The sequence below is a fragment of the Temnothorax nylanderi genome, unplaced genomic scaffold (assembly GCF_030848795.1).
Source record: "Temnothorax nylanderi isolate EJ_2023f unplaced genomic scaffold, tnyl_v1.0 TNYL_tig0691_pilon, whole genome shotgun sequence".
Classification (NCBI taxonomy): Eukaryota; Metazoa; Arthropoda; class Insecta; order Hymenoptera; family Formicidae; genus Temnothorax; species Temnothorax nylanderi.
In genome coordinates this window covers 27181-52229 of record NW_027249753.1, presented here as the reverse complement: position 1 = coordinate 52229, position 25049 = coordinate 27181, and the positions used below count along the sequence as shown (strand labels likewise).

Sequence of the window (25049 nt, the reverse complement as noted above, 5' to 3'; positions counted from 1 at the left end):
GAAACCGGGAGAGCTTGTTCATTCAGATGTTTGTGGTCCATTTGAGAGTTCAATGTCTGGGTATCGTTACTTTGTACTATTTAAGGATGACTTTACAAAATTTCGAACTATCTATTTTATCAAAGAAAAATCAGAAGTCGCAGATAAATTAAATCAATTTATAGCTGAAACAAAAACTACTGGACATGTTATTAAGGAATTTCTCAGCGACAACGGAGGAGAATTTGACAACAAACAAGTCAAAGATATTCTTCGAAAGGAAGGAATTATTGAGCGGTTTACTATGCCCTACACCCCTCAACAAAATGGTTGCAGTGAAAGGGAGAATCGTACTGTTGTGGAAACAGCTAGAGCTATAATGCATGCTCACGGAAATATTCTACAGAAGCTTTGGGCTGAAATGATAAATACTGCGTCATACTTATTGAATCGAACAGGGCCTTCCAATACTCCTGAGATATCTCCATACGAGTTATGGTATAATAAAAGGCCTGGTACGAAACATTTGCGAATAATTGGATCAACCTGCTATATACACGTTCCAAAACAGCGAAGAAAGAAAATGGATCGGAAAACTGTGAAAGGAATCCTGATTGGCTATGATTACAATGATGGATACCGGATTTGGTGTGAAGAAAATAAGCTGATTCGATCACGAGACGTTGTTTTTGAGGAGAAGACATTAGTTCAGAAGACAGGCGTAGATATTCCAGTAAATGTCGATCTTCCAGATCAAGTACTTCAAGATTCAGAAACTCAAACCGAAGATCAGGATTCTGAGACTGAAGAAGAAGAGGAAGAAGAATACTGGGATGTTGACGAGGATTCTAAAGAAGAAACTCAAGAAAGCACAAGTAGGAAGTCTGAAAATAATCTTCAGAAGAACAATGAAACAACTGGACGACAGCTTCGTGATCGGTTTACACTTAAGTGTCCGAAAAAACTTGAAGACTATATACATTATGTTTCAGCGGCTTTTCAAGAACCAGAAACCTATACTGAAGCCATAAACTCAGATCAACGGGATAACTGGAGAGAGGCAATGGATCAAGAAATGAAAGCACTTCGAGAAAACAAAACTTGGACGTTGGTAGATCTACCTCCTGGAAAAAGAGCCATTCCCTGTAAATGGGTCTACAGAGTAAAAACGAATGCCGACGGATTTGTTGATAAATTTAAAGCTAGAATTAAGGGCTTTTCACAACAGAAAGGTGTTGATTTTGACCAAACTTTCAGTCCTGTAGCGAGAACATCTACTATTCGGACACTACTCAGTGTTGCTGCTAACGAAGATATGTTCCTTCAACAAATAGATGTGTCTACTGCTTTTCTCTATGGCGACTTAGAGGAAACTATATATATGAAGCAGCCTGAAGGATACAGTGACGGTTCCGGCAGGGTATGTTGTTTGAAGAAAAGCTTGTATGGCCTGAAACAAGCTCCTCGCTGTTTTAATAAAAAGTTCACCGACTACCTAATCAAATTAGGATTTCAAAGGAATGAAGCTGATCCTTGTCTATTTATAAGACAAAAAGGTAAAAATAAAATTTACTTTGTCCTTTACGTGGATGATGGGCTGATTGCAGCTAACATTAAGAGAGATCTTCAGCAATTTATCGACGACCTCAAGAAGGAGTTCAAAATTACTTCAAAACCAGCATCATTTTTCCTGGGATTAGAAATCAACAGAGAAGAGGATGGCTCTATACGAGTTAGTCAAACTCACTACATCAAGAAAATACTCGAACGATTCGGCATGAGCAGCTGCAGAGCTGTCACGACTCCTATTGTCAGAGATAACGATACTGAGAAGAGTCCTCTTAACACTGACTTCCCATACAGACAAGCTGTTGGAGCTCTGATGTTTTTGATGTGTGGAACTCGACCTGACATCGCATATGCTGTTGAAGTAGTATCAAGAAAGCTCGAAAATCCAGAAGAACGAGATGTGATCAGGGTTAAAAGGATCTTTCGCTATCTAAAAGGCACCATTGACTATGGAATTATTTATAAGTCTATGAGTAAAGGTGTTTTAGAATGTTACAGCGATGCAGATCATGGTGGTGATCTTGACACAGGACGATCTACTTCGGGTGTACTCTGTCTATATTCCGATGCACCTATTACCTGGATTAGTCAACGACAAACTTCAGTTGCAATATCCACAACAGAAGCTGAGGTTGTAGCAGCCAGTGAGGCAGCACGAGAAATCGTCTGGATTAAGAGGCTTTTAACTGAACTTAATCAGTTGAACGCAACGCCTGATTTACAAGTGGACAATGAAGCTGCCATTCGACTTGCCAATAATCCGGAGTATCATCGAAGAACGAAACATATTCGTATAAGACATTTCTTTGTTCGCGAACTAGTTACTGCTGGTAAAATAACAATTTCAAAAGTAGATACAGAGAAACAACTTGCGGACATACTTACAAAGCTTTTGTTTGCTAACCGATTTCAACAATTATGTAATAATTTAGGAGTTTGTAAGTGATTAAATAAGGGAGAGTGTTGATGTTTTTAAAGATTCTTTCTTTAAGTATAATTATTTAATAACTAGTCAACAAAACAGTTTATTTTATAAAAACATAGAATGACCCTCGGGAATTACAATAATAGAGAAAAAGGGGCTATTAGGGTCGAACGCGGTTCTTCGTGCGTGGAATCAGTTTATTCGTCTTCTTGGAGTACATTGAAAATAAACGTTTCGGCTCATTTTTGAGCCATCCTCAGCATTAACAAGCGATTTGCCGTACGTTCCCCTTGTCAACTGGCGAGCTTACAGACTCGAATTAACGTGGACCAAATGATCCTTATCTGTAATTTTTATAAAAAAGTTAGATGCAATAAGAGCGAAAAAGCTTTATAGACTCACCAAAAGGTCGAGGTGAACGTGAGGCATGAAGCCGTATACAATAAAAGTAGCGAAAGGACTTATCCGTCCCGTCCACACGTTACGCAGCAATAAAATGACAAAAATTTGAAAAGAAGGAGCGTGTCACAAGTCACGCCATCGATAACGTTTAGCATAGATAGTTGTGTCAATAAGATAATGGATTGTTATGATATCTGGTCTAAGTACCAATGACAACGCCAGAACTCGACACGTCACCGAGTTCAGTTAGCCAGTGAGAAGCGTTCATGGGCATAGTTTACAATTTATTTAAAACGGCTATATATGCATGGTGTAAAAATTCGGTGTCATCCTGCAAATTAATACTATTTCTCTGTAATTTTATATGAGTCATTTCAGAGACTAATCTTCTGGATAAATATCTTTCTTTATCACCTTGATAAAGAAAGATATCACCTTGATAAAGAAAGATATCACCTTGATAAAGAAAGATATTTATCCAGAAGATTAGTCTCTGAAATGACTCATATAAAATTACAGAGAAATAGTATTAATTTGCAGGATGACACCGAATTTTTACACCATGCATATATAGCCGTTTTAAATAAATTGTAAACTATGCCCATGAACGCTTCTCACTGGCTAACTGAACTCGGTGACGTGTCGAGTTCTGGCGTTGTCATTGGTACTTAGACCAGATATCATAACAATTCATTATCTTATTGACACAACTATCTATGCTAAACGTTATCGATGGCGTGACTTGTGACACGCTCCTTCTTTTCAAATTTTTGTCATTTCATTGCTGCGTAACGTGTGGACGGGACGGATAAGTCCTTTCGCTACTTTTATTGTATACGGCTTCATGCCTCACGTTCACCTCGACCTTTTGATGAGTCTATAAAGCTTTTTCGCTCTTATTGCATCTAACTTTTTTATAAAAATTACAGATAAGGATCATTTGGTCCACGTTAATTCGAGTCTGTAAGCTCGCCAGTTGACAAGGGGAACGTATGGCAAATCGCTTGTTAATGCTGAGGATGGCTCAAAAATGAGCCGAAACGTTTATTTTCAATGTACTCCAAGAAGACGAATAAACTGATTCCACGCACGAAGAACCGCGTTCGACCCTAATAGCCCCTTTTTCTCTATTATTGTAGTTTATTTTATATTCTATATTTTAAGTTGGTAATATCCATGCATGCGCTCCCATTTAAAAAACTAGGAACTAGTTTTATATCCAGTCTTTAGAGCAGATGGCTCTACGTATAACCAGAAAGAACCGCGCCCTGCTAATAGATACATGTAAAATCTATCTGAGTGCAATATTAAAGTATTCTAACAATTAATACGTGAGTTAATTATTACTGCACATTCGCAACAGAGATACCAGAGATACTGCACTCTTTCTTCAGAGGGAAAGAATACTTTCGGAAATAATTGGCCGGAACTTTTGTTACGCACGGTGTATGAAAATAATGTAAAGAAAAATTATGAAAGGTAAACAAAATTATAAAAGGTCAGTGATTTCATTGTTCAAAAAAATTGTTTTCGTTAGTTTCATAATTCCTTGGATTTGCCTGATCTCGACTTTTATTTATTCAGTTTTGCACAATAACAGTTTTACGATCGATGTAAAAAGACAACATTCTTATGAAGAATCCGCAATCGTCATTTTCTTTGACCAATCAGAAATTGGTCCAAGATGCAAGAAGGAACATGGTCCCTCCCCTATATGATATCTTCATGATGTAATTTATTAATATTTAGGTTAACCTTTTTTTAGATATTATACATTTGTATTTTGTTTGTTTTGTTGGGATGGAGAAGCCATGCCAACGTGTCAATTCCAGACCAAAATTTGATTTTCTGTCTTATTCTTCGGCTGCCATTATGCGCAATGCTACACCTGTCTTCTTACTTTACCTGTTACCATAATAAAAAATCCATAATAAAAAGCAACATAGAAATTGGGATGTATTAAATTAATAACTGACATTTTTTTCTAATTTTCAAGTATAAGAAAAGGTTTTGTTATTAGATTATAAATATCTCATAACTCTTTAATAAAGCATTTTCAGACATTTCATATAAATTTGTATATTGTCTACTCAAACGCCATTTAATATTCTATAATTTAAGCAGCATTTACACATGCAATGATTAGATGCGCTGAATAGCATTCATTACCCAGAAACCGATACCACCCTGACAGCACTAATCCTACGTGAGGTATACGTGCTTATACTTTAGTCGCAGAATTTATGATACGTCTTTCGCACGTCACCGCGACATAACGTACAACTAAAATAATCAGATTTTAATCAGCTGTCTGTTGGATTTTATGCGGTTTTATGATTGATATTTCGGAAATAAATATTTTATTTCTTATTTTGAATTTAAATTTTACACGTACCTAATAAGAACGATACCAAAAAAGACACACGGTAGTGTCTCGCGCCAAGTATACGCGAAGCGAGACCGCACCGTGGATTTTTTACGCGACGCGACGAGTTGCGAGTACCCGAGATTTATAAATGACGGAACTGCACAACTTGTATCAGTTGCATCGTGGAGTCCACTTTTATAATAAAGTGTGGCACACTTTTGGACTGATAATAATTAAATAAACACCATCAAATATAAAACTAGTAGATAGATAAATAGGTAATGTATTTTATAATAACACACATCCCGTTTCTTAATTAATTATAATGTTGTATGTATAATTTTGATTTTCACAATCCTCTACGTTATTAAAATGTCATTAAAACGTCACTAAAAGGCCAAAAAGGTCATAAAAATTATGCCTTTTTAAGGTCTTGAAGTGTCATCATCTGTGACATTAGTCCGTTATTTTTGGTCATCTACATTGGTCATTTTTAGTCATTTGTGATCAAATTTTGACGTCATTTTGACGTAGGGGAGACCGGGGCAAATCGTGACATTTCGCGTTTACCAATTTTTCCTGAGAACACTGTTATAGATAAAAAAATACTGACAGTAGTTTTTTAATGGTTCAACCCTCTAGTTTAAAAAAAAATTTTATTTGTGTCTTTTTATTACATAACTTTTAGAGTAGAACACAAAATGTCTCACCATGTCTCGTGTCACGAATTACCCCGATACCGGGGTAAATCGTGACAGAGTACGGGGCAAATCGTGACACTCCTGTTCTATCCTGTTTTAATGACTTTATTCAAAACTCATAACATTAATTTACTCTGAAACAAGATAAAAAAGACAAAAAATGATTAAGAAGTGCTTTAGTCATCATTAGAACTGCAACGAATGACTTTTCTCGGGCGTCCACGTTGTCTGCGAGCTGGTTGCTCTTTGGAAGGCTTCTTCCTCACATTCTTGTTGGTTTTTTTGGATTTATGTGTTTGCTCCTCTATCAGTGCGTCTACTTCGTTGGCGTCAGTCAGAATTGCAGTCTTCCTGCGTTTTCGTGCTCTTCTCGTGACCTTCCTTTCGCCCGCTTTGGGAAACGATCGAATGGATTGAAGGACCTCAGCGAGGGGAATGTCATCGTCGCTGATGTTTGGGCTTGAGGCCTTGGGCATACCATTTTCGGTTGACGATCCTGGCCGTGATTGGTCCTCTCCACTCCATGCTCTATCAGTGACATGACCGGGCAAGAAATCAATTTCCTGAAAAACGTCTGGATTGAGAGGAAAGATTCCTGCAGTTTGAAATCCGGATCTGATATTTGAACTTGTTGCGGCTAAAGGCAATGCTGAGGTGACGATTGAAGGGATGTCATAGATCGTCATCGTTCTTCCGGGATTATTCAACATCCAATAATCGCAATGCGTATTATAAGATTTTTTTAATGGACCAAAAACACTCCTATCCAGGGGTTGGAGTTTATGTGAACAGTGGGGCGGCAAAGATAAAACTGTGATATGATGCTGTTGACAAAACTGGAGGGCATCAATTGAGATATGAGATTGATGATTGTCCAGAATTAAAAGCACAGGATTTGCCGCTGAAGCCTGACAGTGGTTTTGAAAATGTCTCAAAAACAACACAAAATCAGAAGCAATCATCCAGCCACTTTTGTTCGCACTTCCGGCGCTTCCGATTGGTGCGTTGGACAAAAAATGAGGTTTGAAATTTTAGAACTCTAGTTAATTATTGGGTGCTTACGAAGAAGCGCTCGGGGCGGCTCGGAGTTAGATTTTGGTATAGCATATGTTACGTGCACTATACCAAAACCTAACCCCGAGCCGCCCCGAACGCTTCTTCGTAAGCACCGTGTCACGAAATACCCCGAGTGCTCGTGTCACGAAATGCCCCAGCGTCACTTTTCATTTTTCGGTTTGCAAAAAATCCAGACAAGATGAAAGTGCATACAATCTGTGATTCACACACGTGTATAACAATCTAGGGAACAAGTAAAACTTACCGAATGATATTTCTAACGGATGAATTCGTAGTAAACACAAAAAATCCGAGATCTGAAAATTTTACTTCGACAACACAAAAGCACTTTTTCTGACACTGCCAACGTTACACGGTAAATACGCGTGTCAAACTTCGTTGTAACATAGGCTGCGGTCCATTTGACGCTACAAATGCTTCGAAGCGTTCTTCTCCTCCTTCTTTCTTCAAGAAAGGAGAAAAGGAATGCTTCGAAGCATTTGTAGCGTCAAGTGGACCGCAGCCATAGAAGGCCACTAGCGCCACCCACAGTAATTATTTCAGATTTTTAGCTGCGCATGGGTTCCGATGGCGCGCATTTCAAATTTTTCGCGTTGTCACGAATTGCCCCGGTCTCCCCTATGCTTGTCTGTTCTAATTTTTGCTACAACTACCCGAGTAGAAATTTTATCAGGCAGCCTGATGTCAGACGAGGTTCAGACGAGGTCCGAATGAGGTCCTCCGAATGAGGCATGCCTGAGGTCCTCCGAATGAGGCATGCCTGATACAATTTCTACTCGGGTAGGTACAATAATGCATTTTGTCTATGATCATGTATTTTATGTACATATTCATATTATAGTAAAAACTTAATTTTTCAAAACCGGTCAACTATTTTAAGGCTGTCAATAGGTGCTCAACACGTCGTATAAAGTCACAAATACACGTTACTGCAACGTCTTTATCACAAGTAGCTCTATTCTGTAACTTTAACGACAGTATCGGTATCGTTATATCGTTGCGGCTTTTTTTCCATATAGTATACCTGCGCAACGACAACATAACGATAACGACATTGTCGTTAAGAGTTACAGAATAGGAGTGGAACAGGAATTTGGTACAGAACAGGAATTTGACTGTTAGTTACGTAACAGCGACGTATTAATTACCTTTCGAACCCCAGTTGAGACGTTATGTTAGCGACGTGCTTGCTACGATACTGTCAGGGCATTAAACTGTCAAACTCACAAGTGTTTACAGTGATTAGCGTAAAATATTTAATTGTCAAAATGTCAACTGAGTTGTTAGGTGCGATCAGCATATATTATCAAATTTCACACTTACAATATAACACGCCTAATGCCAGTGTTGTACTACTAACAGTTAAAATATTTAACTTATATATAAGTAACTTTTGATTTTCTGGCGTCAGTATATAACCGCCAATAAACGCCACACTACTACTGCCAGTTTATATCAATATACATTTTCCAGTTTATATCAATATATACTAACCCTAATCGGCTGACGTCACTAATCATTGCATGTGTAAACGCCAAGTCGCATTATCGCATTATTAGATTACAACGTTTGTGCTGCGTAATCTATTTCCTGCAAAAATATAAGCGACGCATTATCTCGATATTAATTTTCGAAAATAAAATGTTAAAATGTTGAATAAGTCTGTAATTAAGAATTTATTTAAGCAAAGATATCTAAAATTTTACATAATTAATATTAATTTAATTAATTAATATAGAATAATATAATTCTACATAGTCATTGTTTGAGGAAGAAAGATATTTCTGATAATATTCAATGTGACAGTGATTTAATTATATTCAATTAGCAATTGTTTATGTAATAAAATAATTAATGTACTAGTGTAAACCAAGCAACTCAGACAGTACATAACACTAAAAGATAACGAAAAAGATGTCTTTATTAAGTTATCTTTTCGACAAAGCGAAAAGATGTATGAAAGACACCTTTTAACGTTATTGAAAAAGACATCATAAAAAAGTTGACGAAAAGATATCTTTTTTGTGATGTCTTTTTTAATAACACATCAAAAAATATGTTATAAGACAGATGTTATAAGATCTTTTGATCATATCGAAAAAGATGACATAAAAAAAGATATCTTATCATTATCTTTTTTATGATGTTTTTCGGTAAAGACAAAAAACCTTGTTAAGGTCGTTCTCCGGCTCCAGTCGTGCTCAACTTGTATTCGTGCTTAAAAAGATATTTATATACAAAATATCAGTCGATAAAAAGTGATATTTTTCAATTTATAGCATTTTTGTGGATTGGTGTGTATGTATGTTTGCTTAACTACTCATTCGCGTTAGTGGACCAAATTTTATCAGCCATTGCCTGATAAAGGAATTTTTTTCGATTAAGGATATTGAAACACAAATGAAGTCGTTTGAAGAAAAACGATTTCCGGGCGAAGCCCGGGTAACCAGCTAGTATTGTACATATAATAACATCTAAAAAATAAGAAGTTAACTTCACGCGTGAGAACTCATATGCGGCGTTGCCAAGTAACTGACGCCTCTCCTCTTCTGTCACTCTGAACCGAGCGAAAAATTCATCAAATCGCGTACTTTACACACGAGTATTTCTCAAAAACGAGTACCGCAAGGGTATTGACACTTAATTGCATATTATTTCTATTTCTATGGAGCATCATATACTAATTTTTCAAAAACATTTAGAGAAAACTTTTTTCACAATTTATTATAATGTCTCTTTTACAATAGCTCGGAATAGGAATTACATGTTAAAAGTTGAAACTTTGAAACTCAGTATCTCGATTTTTAATACCGTAAGAGGTATTGAAATTTATACCATCGCATAAAGCACACCTAAATTAACGTACATTCACAGTTTCAAAAAAATTTAGAGAAAATCGATTTTCCGGAGAACGTCCTTAAATATAAACTCAATATATCGATTAAAAAAGTGAATACTGTTTTATTCAACTGTATTGTATTTGCAAAGATAATTCCGCTCATATCCCGTTAGTATTATTAATTGCCATTGACAGCGTTCAGAAAAGTATAAAGTCTATAACGCTCGATCTATTAATAAATATTGCTTGATAATACTGTTGCGTGCATGCCGCCCGGTATGCTCTCGAACTCCGAGCTGAAGCGTGCAACGAGCCGTCTTTCCGTCAAGATGCGAAACGTCCTTAGCAACGAGCTGTATTGATTGATTTTAAACAACAACTGACGGATTTTGTCTTGAGCTGTTGGACCGTTCGAATGTGTGTCCACGCTCTTCTGTATCGCGACGATAATAAACGCTGAGATTGTTTTTCTATTAAACCGCAGTGTTTCCTTTATTTCCGCGAGCGTCGGGAGTGCGAGCGCGTGAGTGTCTCTGTGTGTTTGAGCAACGCGGTCAGCGCAACAATACGATAATTTGATATTATAATTAACGTTACTGTAATTCATATTATTAATTTAATATTATAATACAAAATTATTTTGTTCGTGTCATAATTAAATATCTCATTTTTAGTAAAATTATTATTTGTACTGAAACACAATATCATTTGATGGAAAAGAGTATACGACTCCTCTTGAGAAATTGTTCTCCATCGCTGCAATTGTCAGACTGCCAACTGAGCACTGCGAAGATGATGATGCGCATCGCGATTTGCTCCTGCGCGATTTATATTCAAGTACGGAATACCGCGTGTACAGACGCAGCAGGTCGATGACCACGCGATGCACGCACCAGATGCGTAAATATATGCGTGCGATGACTTTGCGCGACTTATCTCGATCATCATGCTCGGCACGTCATCGGCCGATCTTTCCTCCGGGAAAAATTCTCGGGATTCTCGCGCAGATGTCGTCGCGCGGCAGGGATTTATACCTTCGTGCCGTTTTTTTTCTGCGGCGAAATTTTACGATTTCAACGCGTTTCCGATAATCAATCGTCGGAGAGCTGTTTCCATGCACGTTGCGCAACGTGCGCGGCGTTCTTGTCGTTATCGCGCGAGCATCCGAGATGCGCGTGATAGACCATGCCGGGGAGACCTTGCAAAAACCAGGGTGAAATAAACATGATACGCGATAAAGCAATAAGTACGTCATGCGACAAAATAGAATATTCGAAGATATTATAATTCCTAGAAATAAAAGAGAGTTTGACGATAAAGAGAATCAAATATACACACAGAAAAATAATTATTCTACAGCCAAGAAAAGCACTTTACTTATTTTATTTTACTTCTCAAGAATATTGTTTTGAGTAAATGTAATTCTTACAATGACTTTATGGTATATTTGCGGATTAAGTGGTAAGCTTGTATATATCCGCAAATCTACCATAAAGTCATTGTAAAAGAATTATATTTACTCAAAACAATATTCTTGACATGTGTCAAAATATTTGAAAACTATTAGTAAGAAAATACTCTTGGTTAAAAGAAAACTTACTTAAACGAAGTAAAATAAAATAAGTAAGTGCTTTTCTTGGCTGTAGAATGATTATTTTTCTGTGTGTACGAAAATATATTTAATCTTATAAAGGGAACGGTCGGAAGTGTCCCTCACCAATTTTTATGGGCTTTAGATATGTTGTAGACCGTAGAGTATCAAAAAATAATTAGATTTATTGCATGATTATACTTCCATGATTATATGTATAGGGTGTTTCCGGACATTTGCGGCAAACTTAAAGGGGTGCTAGACACTTCCGACCGTTCCCTGTTAGTAATCAAAATGTGACAAAGAGTGATATAATAAATGTAAGATTAGACTGTACAGCATTTCGTTGAAAAAGAGGAAGATAAAGAAATCATCACTGGATTGGAGATACTTCTTTTTTCTCATGGTATATATTATATTACATCTGACACGTAAATATAATGGCAGTTTTAGCGTGAGTAAATAACAATAGTATACTCGACGAAGGAGAGAAACATTTCCTCGAGAGATAAACAAACGAGGAAACGAACGTCTAATCAGAAAACGCTTGTACTGTGCACGTGAAAGCTATCTAATTAATATGGGTCCATTATTCACTAGATCGCGATCTAAACAATTTGTACCAATCCTTTGTGTTTTTCTTTTTACTGCAATCTGAACTCTTCTAAAAATACATATATATTTGTAGTAATCAAATAAAAATATTATAATTATAGGATTATATAATTAGGATGATTACTAATACGCTACATTTTTCGGACTTTTAAAAGATAAGCTCAAGTGAAGCAATTGGATGATAAATAAGTTTCCGATAATAGGAATGATAGCTCTAATTTTGTAACCGCAGTTAAATAAATATCAGTTTTCCATATTTTTACGATAAGTGATAGTTCTATACATTATCGATAAAACTTTGTTTGGTCAATTCAGTTACTTCACTTCATTGAAGATTATTCTAAATTACGGAAATCGTTTTATAAAAGAAATAATATTAATATAATGAATATTCCATATCTTTCTTCTTCTCCCTTATCCTCTCGCCCTTTCTATCTCTATCTACATTTGCTCTTAATTTTACTTTTATCTTATCTCTAATTCTATTATTTTAATTATCATCCCCAAATTTTTCGTAGTCGCTCTTCAAACAAGAGCTTTGCTCAGGCATATCAACAACATCATGGTCGCGATCTCTGTCTTTACGGAACCGGCAGAGTTTCCGATCCTGGGCGTCAAGCTCATCGTGTGATCTCTGTGATCAATGTGATTATTGTGATCTATGTGATCTATGTGATCTCTGTGATCGTAAATCGACGTCGTGGAGTAAGGCGTAAACGATGTCGATCCGCAAACCGTACCCATGATGAGTTCCTGGGTCGACCCCATAAGTATCCTAAAGTTATAATCGTGCAGGTCCAACTGCGAGTACATGAAGACGGGCAGTCTGTCGGAGAGAATCCACAAGTTGCCATTCCGATCGACCTGTTGAAGTAATAAATTGATTAAAAATTAATAAACGAAAAAAATGGAAAAAATCATATTAATAAAATTAAAGTGTTTTATCAAAGACATCAATGCTTTATTTATTCATAATTTCACGAGTGATAAAAACACGAGAAGCATGAGAATTACGTTTGCTAAGCCATTGTTGAACTAATTAATCACAATTTTCGGAAATAAAAATATAACGGATGATTATTTCCAGTTATAACTAGATTATGCCTTTCTACTTTTCTCTTAAAACTATCAAAATTATTTAGCGTTAATGGAAAAAATAAACGTAAAATTTTCCTATCGCGATTGCTTTGGCAACTCATGATGCGTGATGACGACATATAATCCGTTAAAACTTGCGGTATATAATAGGTAATTATAGTTAATGCGCGCACACACACACACACACACACACACACACACACACACACACACACACACACACACACACACACACACACACACACACACACACACACACACACACACACACACACACGCACACGCACACGCACACGCACACGCACACGCACACGCACACGCACACGCACACGCACACGCACACAATACTAATAATTTATTATTGGTGATTGAGTAATGGTCGTCAAGCCTTTGATAGATTCGCGATTACCTTAAGATCGTTGGGGAAAACCATGGTGACGTTATCCTGATAGACGTAGCCCTGCTGCTGCACGGTGAATTTATTCTGCGGTCTCCAACAGGCGATGGCGTTTAGATTCGTAAGCGCGTAAAAGAGAATTCCGGTTTTCGGATCCAGGAAGCTGACGCTGCTCTGGCCGTTGGGCCCACGCGAGCCCAGCGTTTGGAATTCGTGGGACGTTTCTGTGACAAACGCGTGAAATGAGACTTTGACAAACACCTCACGTAAAACATTCGTCCTTCGGATGACGTGTGAAATCCCAGGCTATATTTCATTTGTCTTTACTTTAAGCGATCTATTCCTTTATATTCCTTTAAGCTTAAGCGATAAATTCTTTAAGTTGACCTTCTCTTTGGTAAGTCGAGACGATGATTTCCGAATAATAGGAGATTAAACATTTCTTTAGTTGCTTACTCAAATAATACAATTAATTTTACTCCCTAGACTTAATTAAATTCCAGCAAATTTTATGAGTTTAATTTTAATTTTAGTTAGTAAGACATTTAAAACTGATTGTTAAAAAGATACAATGTAGAAAAAGCGCCTTTAAACACGTGAAATAATTAGAACAATCATACATCATCTTATATATTATAAATGATTTTTTAATGTCTTTAAGATAAATCTACTAATAAATAAAGGGCTTAGAGTCACAACAAGGTGTTTGTGTCAAAATATTATATTAAAATTAAAATTTACAAACGTTTTGTTATTTACAAACTTCTGTTATTAGATAATGTTCAGTGTAATAAAAGTAATTTAATAACAAGAAATAAAGTTCACAAATACGCATAGTTCGCTCTAAGTATTCATCGCAAACCCGTAGATCATATTAAAGGCGGCAATCATAATCTAATCTTATATTTAAGATCGTTTTAAGTCTGGTCAAAGGCAGTCTTAAGACTCCATCTAGCTACAATGAAATGACTATAGCGGGATAGTACTTATGTATGAATACCGGCCTAAATAATGAGTAGGCAACAGATTCAAAACCGGAAGGTACTCATCAGACAAAAGTTCGGCATCATTCTATTTGTTTAATACGGCGATTTGATCTTTGATATGTATCATTTCGGAGACTGTTCTTTTTAAATTTTTAAAGAAGGTTCTTTAATTAGAGAAAAACGTCATTTTCAGTCAGGACTGGAAAACCTAATAATATTATCCGTGTGAAAGAAGGTTCGTGGTTTAAAATCTGAACATTCTCCCAATTAAAATCGTGGTTAGCATCTAATAAATGGAAGAAAATGATGAACCCCTTTCTGCTCAACTTTCATTTGCTGAATACCTTCCGGTTTTGAATTTGTTTCTCATTCATTAGCATCATATGTTCCTTACGCTTCCTTATTTCCCCTCTTTTCCTTCCCTCTTTATATGTGAGAACACGTTCTCTCGTGTCTATCTGTCAATATTGTTCTGGTTTTTAATAACATGAGTTACAGTCCTATAACATGACACTGTACAGAGAATATTTGAGAGCCTCATTTCACAACTCTTACATACAATATGTAGACTCAGAACAATGTTTTCTTAAATCTACCCAATACTTCTTTGAATTAAGGAAACTAAATTCAAAGAAATCTATTTTCTTGCAAATAATAAATTTTTGTTCAATGTATTCATAATTATCTTTTACTTTTAATTTTGATTATATACGTTAATATTAGTAAACCTTTTTTTATATAATTACAATTTTTACTATGTCACTTCCACATTAAAGAAACACGATTTACGTTTATTGTTTTAGTATGATCTACGAGTTTGCGATGAACATTTAATGTATACGTATTTGTGAACTGTATTTTTTTATTATTTACGGGTTTCAATTGTTAAATTACTTTTATTATACCAAAGATGGTCAAATAACAGATCAAAACGTTTGTAAATCTTAATTTCAATTTTAATATATTTCAATATGAACACCTCCTGTTGTGACTCTCAGACCCTTATTTGATTTATTAATCGTTGTTGCCTTTTTGTATTTATAGATATTCTTAAAATGTATAAAAAACTTGTTCAACTTTTTTTTAAATTTATATTTCTAAAGAATTCTAGAATCTGAATAATTATATGGCTCTGATAATATAGCTCCGTAAAGTATTTAATTCACAAATATTTAAATATTAAATATTTAATATTAAAATATAGAAAACAAAAATCAATACAAATAAAACAAAAAGATCTTTTTAGATCAAATTACGAAACCAAAACGACTAAAGATCTTCGGATGTGACCGGCAGTTACCAAAGTTCTTTTTAGGAAGAGGCAATCGCACGTGAAATAAAGTATAATAGGAGCTCGTTGCTCGATAGTCAAAGGATTGTGTTTATCATCCTTCTTTCGCAAGCGTGTGATGTTATTTTTTAAAAACATACCCGCAGCACTGGCACGCTGAGAATCGCGCAATAACCTTGTACTGACGGAAAATTCCATGCCGCTGGAGAGTGGATGGTAGTACATGGTGCTGTAACCATCACCAGTCGGCGCGAGAGCCATCCCGAACAGGCCGTCATTCCATTGGAACGATATTCCCGACACCTTGAAATCTCCGCCCTGAGAAAGACAACACACCATTCGAGCTCGCTGTGAAACTTCGCTCAGACAATGCGTTTATCTCGATTTATCAAAGATTTCTGCCCATTGTATATCAATAAGTATTCTTAATTAATGAATTACATGTAAAACTAATAAATTTACTGCGACTAGCGTAATTGAAGATTATCAAAATTAATAGTTATTTATGCATAATCGTTAGCTTCGCGTCAACGTATTTTGAACAGATCGGAAAGAAATAAACTGAAAGACAAACGCGTGCATTTCTGAACTCCACCGACCATCGGATCCGGATGGAAGGAGTGATGCTTGACGAGCCAGGACTTGCGAAGATTCCAGGAGTAGACGACGAGACCCGGGCCGCCCAGATCGCCCAGGTAGCCGTACGAGTCCTCGCACGAGTAATCCTCGACGGCGATGTTGGCGAACAGGGAATCGGCGGTCCTCTGGTCGGACGGTATCACGTATTTGCGCAGCATACGATCGGTCGCCAGGTCGTAGACGATCAACGCCGGCGGCGCCTGCTGCTCGGGGTTGCCCAGGATGTCCGTCAACCCCGTGTCCAGGATCCAGAGCCGGTTGCAACGGTCGGCGCGCACGCGAAACGTCGAGACGATCTCCGGCACGCCGGCGGCGCCGTATTGATGGGCCTCCCAGGAAGGATACGGGATTAAGGGTGGCGACTCGCGCGTGTCTGAAAGCCAACGAGCTCTGATATAACCATGATGACGACCCCCGGAGAAAAGGAAAGAGATTTGTCAATCAAGTTCCGTTTGTCTTCCTTTCAATTTAAAATTTTTTGAAAATTTTCGCGTGCAGATTTATTTCTAATAATTAGCAGTTATATAATACGAGTCGATGGAAAAATAATTTAACAGACATCAGAGAATTGGAAAGAAATAACAAAGAGTATTTAAATCTGTTTATATTTATGAGAAGAATATTATTAACCCTTAAAATCTACATGGTCCATATATGGACCTCGCATATGGACTTTTGATCGCGTATAAAGCTGGATCTAATCAACCAATTAATGTTAAAGAATTTATATATGAAATAGGGGTGGAAAAGATTGGAGAATATAATAGAATTAGAAAAATTGCCAATGATTAATATTAAATTGTCTAAAAACATCAATTTTTGAAGAGTCTCAAGTGATTGAGACTTGAGATGTAGCCTTTAAGGGTTAATATAAATATAATTAAAATTATTAATGATTCCTCGAACATTCGTCATAAAATTGTAAATTATATCATGTTAGACGAACAATTACGCTGTCCCTCAGGGCTTTTTGAGCAGGTAATTGTAATTTTGAGAATAAGACTAATCACCGTTGAGCCAAATATAATTGAGACTGGCAGCAACTCCCTGCCTCCATCTCGGCACCGTAATGAAGAGCCGATCGCCGGCCACCTCCAGACCCAAGGGTAGATTGTCCTCCTGCTTGTAATCCGGGAAGAGCCTCTTAATGTCGTTGTTCGGCCACTCGTAATCGATCTGCTTCCATCGGTAAGCGACCCGTAGCTTGCCGATCGCGCCGTCCAGCAGGACGATCAGAAACGCGGCTGCGACGACGATCGACGACGCCCGGCACCGCATTGTCATTACTCTGATAAGAATATCGTACGCAATTTACCTCGTTATAAATCTAGATCGTTCCTTAAGAAAAATTAATATTTCCAGTTTGTTTCAAGTTTCCTCGAATTGAAATTAAATCTGACATTTTTCTATTAAGTTTAATATTAGATGTGAATAACGTTTAATAAATTTAATATTAATTTAAGCTCGTGAGTTTTGGGAGTTTGTACATTGCTACTCATTATTGATGTCTATATTTAGTTACAGGCATACAGGCATAAATAAGAATCCTGAAGGAGATAGATCGCGATTGCATTTCCAGTTTTTCCTTGAAAGCTGACGGCCTTCGCGGTACATAGTTACCGCGACTCGCTAATAATTAATACGCACGCGTGACTAATTGTGAAGTCGCGGAAATGAGGTCTGTCTATCAACGCCCACGTGTGAAAGACAATCGTTCGCGAAACGAAAATGAATAATAAATGATGAGCAATCAATAATGGTGAGTGTGAATTTAATATTTTTTCTGGCTTTATTGTCCAAAATAAATGTTTAAGTTTAAAATGTAAAGCATGTTGAAATTTCAATAAATTTCATGTATTTTAATAATACGCATCATAGATGCTGAGGAATTTTTTGGTTGGCCTGTCAGATATGCTGATGATAAAATATTATCGCATTATATTATATTTTATTTTTATTATATTCGAATCTTTTACGTCACAATTAATTATTTTCATTTATTCAATTCAATTCACGACTTACTTGTTCAATTTATTATTTAAAATTTAACTTTCAAGTTTATATAACTTTAAAATTTTTTTATCTTGCGATTTTGTGTGTGTGTGTGTGATTATTTAAAATATAAATTTTTACGTAACAATATTTGATTTATTCTCTACTTCACGCAGGAATATCTTGTTTTATTCTAGCAAGAAGAATCCGCAAAGTAATCAAAAGAGAATCAACATAGTAATCTCGCATGTGTTTCACAAATGTCTTGACTCTTTTATATCATTTCAATGACGTAACGGGTCGTGGAAACAACGGTACTGGAGTCAATGCTTACAGAAATTGGGCGGTCTCCAAGTTTTTCTTCTCCAAGCATATGATGAATGAGTACGAAGAAACATATTAAACCGAAGCGTGATCATTGAAAAAACTTTTCTGAGACAAATCGTCCAATCTTTATCGCGCGATTATTCGTCATCAAATTTTAATTTCTTTCATCGATAAGGTGAAAGGCCAGGAAAACCTTAATCAATATCAGAAGTCAAAAGTAAAATAAATTGAAATAAATTCAGAATTAAGTTCTTCCGACGAAACATTAATAATTATAATTATTATTGAATTAATTAAATCTACATATTATTAAATAATTACTTGTGTCAATCAGAAAAGTTAATATTGCTTGATTATTCCAGAAGCTTAATTTATGGAAATTCTTAAATCAACTAAAAACTATATTAACGTATCGCACTTAATTAAAGGAGCATTTACTCGAAGCTGATTTAAACAAAACATTTAATAATTTTTTAAAATTTTGTTCGCAGAAATGATTTCTAAATATGATCTCAGAAAGTATAATTTCCATGCGGATATTTTATAAATGGTTTTCAAAAACTCAAGTCGCTATAATATCCTAATACCTGTGGTGCGTCATTATACAAACAAGAAAACTAACGCAAGAATAATCTAAGAGTGCCAACATGGTATTTACACCAAGAACTGATAATTCGCTATTGCATTTGTCATCAGTCGAGTGATTGCTGGAGGATCGTCGAAGGTCATTGCTGACCCGTTAGCAGTTTTTTCATAGAACGTCATTTGTAATTTTAAGTAACGTTACTTAACTGAGACTCGTTCAAGCGTATCTTTATGATTCAACATCACTAGAGAAGCGTTTATGTGTTTACTAGCGACTAAAATTAAAGATTAGTAATTGAAATTAAAATTAAAATTAGGAATTAACAATAAGAACGAGAAGTTTAATTTAAAAGTTGAAATTACATAGAATATAATATAATCTTAAATGCTGTCACAATATTACAATTGCAATTATGAGCATGATAAATTAATTAGTAAGCATCATAAATTAGAAATCAAAATATTTCAATTTTTTCATATAAATAATGCAATATTTTTAATTTTCTGTTTGAATAGTGATTTTTTCAAACTCTTCTATTCGTCTCCTCTTGAACTGTTCGATCTTTTATAATTAATAGCGACAAATTTACATACAAAAGAAATGTTTGCAAAACGAGGTAAAAAACATATAACATATTCGCGTGACGAAATAGTGAATTTTAATCGAAACGACGTTATTCGCCATTAAAATTCAATGTCCTTTCTCTCGCGAGAGGAGAGCTGCAATTTTGTTTCAGTGGAACGTACAGAATCGCCGCGACAGATTTTCTATGTTTAACAAGCGTCTCGTAACACGGTTAACGGAAAAATAGAAAGCAATCGATTTTTCGACCGCTTTACATTCGACCTGCTAAATGATACAGCAACCGCGCTCTCATGCCCGATACATATGTATGTTATTTCATACCGGAGAGTTACCTACATACCCAGCCTTGTACGCAACTCCGTATAATTTACACCGTGCATTATATCAGTACGTTCCATCTGAAATTCATTCAGCTATTCAGTCGACCGGATATTTCCAAATACCAAATACATCCAATCGATAACGTTATATGCATAACAGACTCTCGCGTCGTTAAATCCTTTTTTTTTTCATACAATACCACTATCTTTGCATATTGATCTGTTCATATAAATTATTAAATTATTAACAAATATTCGGTTTATGTAAATCGAATTACATGTTATTTATCGTATTGTACCGCCGGTAAAAATTTAATGCTGACATTAATCTCTCTCACTGTTAATCGACACATAACGATTACGACTACAATCGTTCGCGGCTGCGTGAGGTTTTTTTTTAGCACAATTGCAATTTTCTCAGATTATCGCAGATTGCTCCGCGGCGAGGAAAAAAAAACACGCACGTATCGAAACGCGGTTTCGCGTCGCTTGAGTTTCGCCTCAAATTGCACGCGCGATTTCTGCCTCGAGTAGAAAGTACGGCTAGAAGCTAATGGCACAGCCTTGTAGGGCAAAATGCTTGCGACGAAATGGAACGAAGTTTTCTGTCAAGTCAACAAGAGTTTCCACGTACAATTAACTGGTCTCGCACGGGTTTTTGCGGGCGCGAACTTTCGCGCGATTTTTGACCGTCAGGCGGTTTTGCGGAACCGCATTCCGCCCCCGCGTAGACACTTTATCTCGCCAACTAAATATGCCAATCAAACTCGTTTCATTCCTCGACGGAAACGGAGCTGATCGAAAAGCGGCGACATGTCTATCGAATGGAAGAACGGCAAAGTTCACGAGTTCGAAATTCACTAAAATAATTTGTTCAGGAGGTCCAGTCACTTTTAGATAAATAATTAGAACAATAGAAAAAATGGCGAACAGTAATGAGATAATAATGGAAATTAATAAATATTTTCAAAATTTATGTAAATAAAATTGAAGATCATCCTGAGATAATCTTTTTCTTCGTCAGTAATAATTAAACCGTATCCTTTATTGAAGATTCTATTTTAAATGTTAATTCGATGCAAACTGATTATGGGTTTAATTACGCAACAGGGTTACGTAATTGTGAAGGATATGTATTTTTAGCTTATAAGCAACTTGTAGACATCCTTCACTGTTAAATTCGTAGTGTCAAATTATACTCATCATACACTAAACCAATGGAGTTAAAATAATAAATTTCAACACACATGGTAGTTAAAAATAACAAAATGTTGTTTAACTCAAGGTATTTGTTTAAATTTCATTCTTTAATATTTAACATCAAACACTCTTTTTAAGCTTATTTTTTCACACTCTTCAAATATCTTTGGCAGATCTCTTGCGTGTACTTTTGCAGTGTTTCACGCGCGTTGTTAAGTTCATAATTTTACATTTATTGACGCTTCGGAGGAAATCCACGTGGCACAGAAGGGGAAAAAGTATTAATAAATATTTACACTTGATCCGCTCGATCCTGGGTGACCACTACACCTCGAACGTTTCTTCCGCGAGAGAGAGAACGGCGCGACAGGTCGGACCACGCGCACCGGTTAAGCGCGACAAACTGGGAATTGGACGGCGTGGCGGCGTGAATCTGGCCGGTGCGGTGCCGCGCTCGGCTTTTCCTGGGGTACGGCCGTACGGTACCGTTGGAGATCCGGTCGGCCAACCTGTCGGCCACGTCCGTCGATTCGCCGCGACAAAGAATCGCGCGGGGGAAGAAGAAGGAAGTGCCGAGCCTATATTAATTGAGTTAACGAGCGAGGACAAGCGGCGATCGCGAAGAAATAGGTGATCGATAATGCAATCCGCAGTATAACGGCGGTAATTGTCACTTGGACTCCTTGAGATATCTTAGGGTTGACACCTTTGGAAATTTCATTGATCCAGTTAACGCGCGAGGACAGCGAGTGAGAATAATCGCAAAAAAGTCTATCGAAGGATAGTGAGATCTACTGTATGTAATTGGAATTGTCTACGAAATGCCTCAGAAGTAGATAAGGTTTCCTCGGCTTTTGAAAAGCAAAATCCATTAAAAAGTGCACTGTTAAAGTCATAGCGTCAAATTATATTCAAATTATATTTGAGTCATTTTTAATCATTCCTATATAGGTCGAATCGCCATGTGTTCTTACTCAATATGTCGAATATATTAATTTAACTGAATTAATGAAGTTAAAACAATACTGTTTTGTTATTTAACTCAAGGTATTGATTTTATCCTTTAATATTTAATAGTATGACGAAAATATACATAAATCGCCTCTTTAGATTATAAAATATTTCGAATAATTAAATAACTCAACAATCTTGGAAAAATGATAAAACTGCTTCTGTAAATAACACGAGTTATATTAATGGCATTCCATTTATTACATTATATGTTTAGGAGAATGACGTTCACATACATCAAGTAAAATATATTATCGTATTATTCTTCAGTGACAAATAAGACAAAAAATAACGTAGACATAACAACGCATCCTCCAGTAGATTACACAACCGTTATTATCTATAATTGCATTGTTGCAAACTAATTACAATTAAATTGATCTCGTCCGAAGCCAACCAAGCTATACTTTCTCTTCGGTATCACTACCGCTACGCTTTATTTGCTACTTAATAAAAAAACAAAATCGCCGTTAAAGCGAGTGGACATAACGACAAAGTTAATAAATAAAAAAAAAAGAAATAAATAAATAAAACAAAAGGCAACGATAGGACTGGAGAACGCGACTCAGGAAATTCTCCAGTTGCGAGTCACAATGCCCGTCGCCTTCTCATCCGGGTGAGCGAGTCCGCGGACGATTATTATCCAAGCGCACAATGAAGAAAACGTCGTCGCCGTGAGATTAGCGCGTTATTTGCATCTCGATGCGAAGCGCGCGCGCGCGAGAAGGGAACGAGGATCTCTGTCCTATCGCTCGTGGCTCGCCTGAGCATTTTTCTAGCCTTTTCAGCATCGCGCAATATCTCTCCCGAGCTCTAGCGTTGCTACTCTCGCGGGAGTGTTACGCGTTTTCGAGGTCGATTGGCGGTGTATTACACCTGGCTTTCACTTTCGTGATTGTCAGTGCCGTACGACCGTCGTCCCTCGCGTCGTCTCCGCTCGTGCATGGAACGTCTAGGCCTGTGCACTATGCTGCAAGAAAGAAAAAGAGATAAAACTAATTTGGAACTCGAGAGATAAAAGTTAGCCAGTCAGCCTCAATGGCGAATTTGCTTGTTGACCTCGTTAACCTCGATGATCGCATCTCGCGATTATCAGCGGTACATGACTCATTAACTTGTTTTTAGATCGTTTAGCTCTTTTGTTAAACATGTTTAATGACTTCTAAATAAATTGCCGAGCTAAATAAAATTCTAAATTATCGGTTTTCTATTTTAATCACCGGAAATGTTTATTTAAAACAACAAAGCTGGCTCGCTCGTTGACACACATATCTCGTATATATTCATCGTATTACGATCCAAAAAATTTATAATTAATTTGAATAATTAACAATATCGATTGGACGATTTCTCTCTCTGTGCTAGAAACATTAAATTTTACTTGGTTTCTTCTCTTACATCGGGCGCAGATGACAGGTTGCGGATTAAACAACGCTCGGCACTGTGTCGATTAGCTCGTCCTGCCGTTCACCGTTGATCGATCGGTTCACCTATTCACCTGGATTCATCCTCTGTAAGTTTGAAGACCTTGCTCTTCCTTTCGCCTCGTTTTCCTCCCCGTCTAATCTTTTATTAGTGTAGCGAGATTGAAAACTTTCTTCGATCTCTTTGTCAGTTTAATCCCTGAAGCTTTAATCAAAACATTTTCTAATTGTTCCTCATTTTTGCGTCATTTGAGAAGTGTTGTGAAGCGTAGTTCAATCAGCTTCGGCTTCTGATCAACCTGAAAAAAGTCTAAGCTTTCGGAAGTCGGCCGCGCAAGTCCTTATCAGCAACACCCGGAAGACGTGCCCGCATATTTCAACCGCGCAATTTACGGCGCCCAATTCTTTCGGGTCGATTAAATAATCCCGATAAAGACTGCCGCGAGCAAAGCTCGTTTCAGACCAACGACCGGCTCGCCTCTGGATGATAAACATTAATCAAAACGTTCAATCAGCGGAAAAGCAGCTCTTTCCTCCGGCGTGTAATTAGTGTTCTGATGTCGTCGCATTTGTAATTTGAACAATGTCTTCGCCAATAAAAGATATAGTGCAGATAAATATGACTTAATAAAAACAAAATTAACAGAACAAAATAAATATTAAGGTATCAATAAAGAATTAATCATATAATAAAAAAAATTCATGACGCAAGAAAATATAATTTCCTTTAAAAATAAATTGTAAAAATAATCTTACAAAATCTCGCAGATCGTCTGCGTGCGTAAAACTAATTATTTATAATTAAAGACAATAATAGTATATTATTTTAAAATATTGTTGAAAGCGAAAATTGTCAAACTAGTTTAATTTAAAAAAAAAAGAGAAATTTCGACGGTCTTATGTAATATTTATCGATAATCTTAAGAAACCTCGAAAAAGCTCTCATGAAACATATCGCGATAATGAAGTTATGAGACTCTAACTATTGCATTCTCGCGTTTATCGTTTATTATCGCATCTTACGATACGAGCGAACGACAGCTGATGAATGAAAAATACAACAGTTTCGCTCATACTACCAGTCCATTCACATTATGCGATTATACTATCGCGAATGTCGACCTCGG

The 25049-nt window shown here is 36.5% G+C and overlaps 1 protein-coding gene across 1 annotated transcript; it reads right to left on the bottom strand.

Annotated features, from left to right (window-relative positions):
- Positions 1-11832: 11832 nt before the first annotated feature.
- On the bottom strand, positions 11833-21950 carry Yellow-b (L-dopachrome tautomerase yellow-b). The gene is made up of 6 exons (XM_071724032.1): positions 21784-21950; positions 17488-17765; positions 16438-16850; positions 15979-16156; positions 13574-13785; positions 11833-12930 (listed from the first exon to the last, which is right to left on the bottom strand). The coding sequence occupies exons 2-6, from the start codon at positions 17759-17761 to the stop codon at positions 12592-12594; spliced, it is 1416 nt and encodes a 471-aa protein (XP_071580133.1). The 5' UTR covers positions 17762-17765; positions 21784-21950; the 3' UTR covers positions 11833-12591.
- Positions 21951-25049: the final 3099 nt, after the last annotated feature.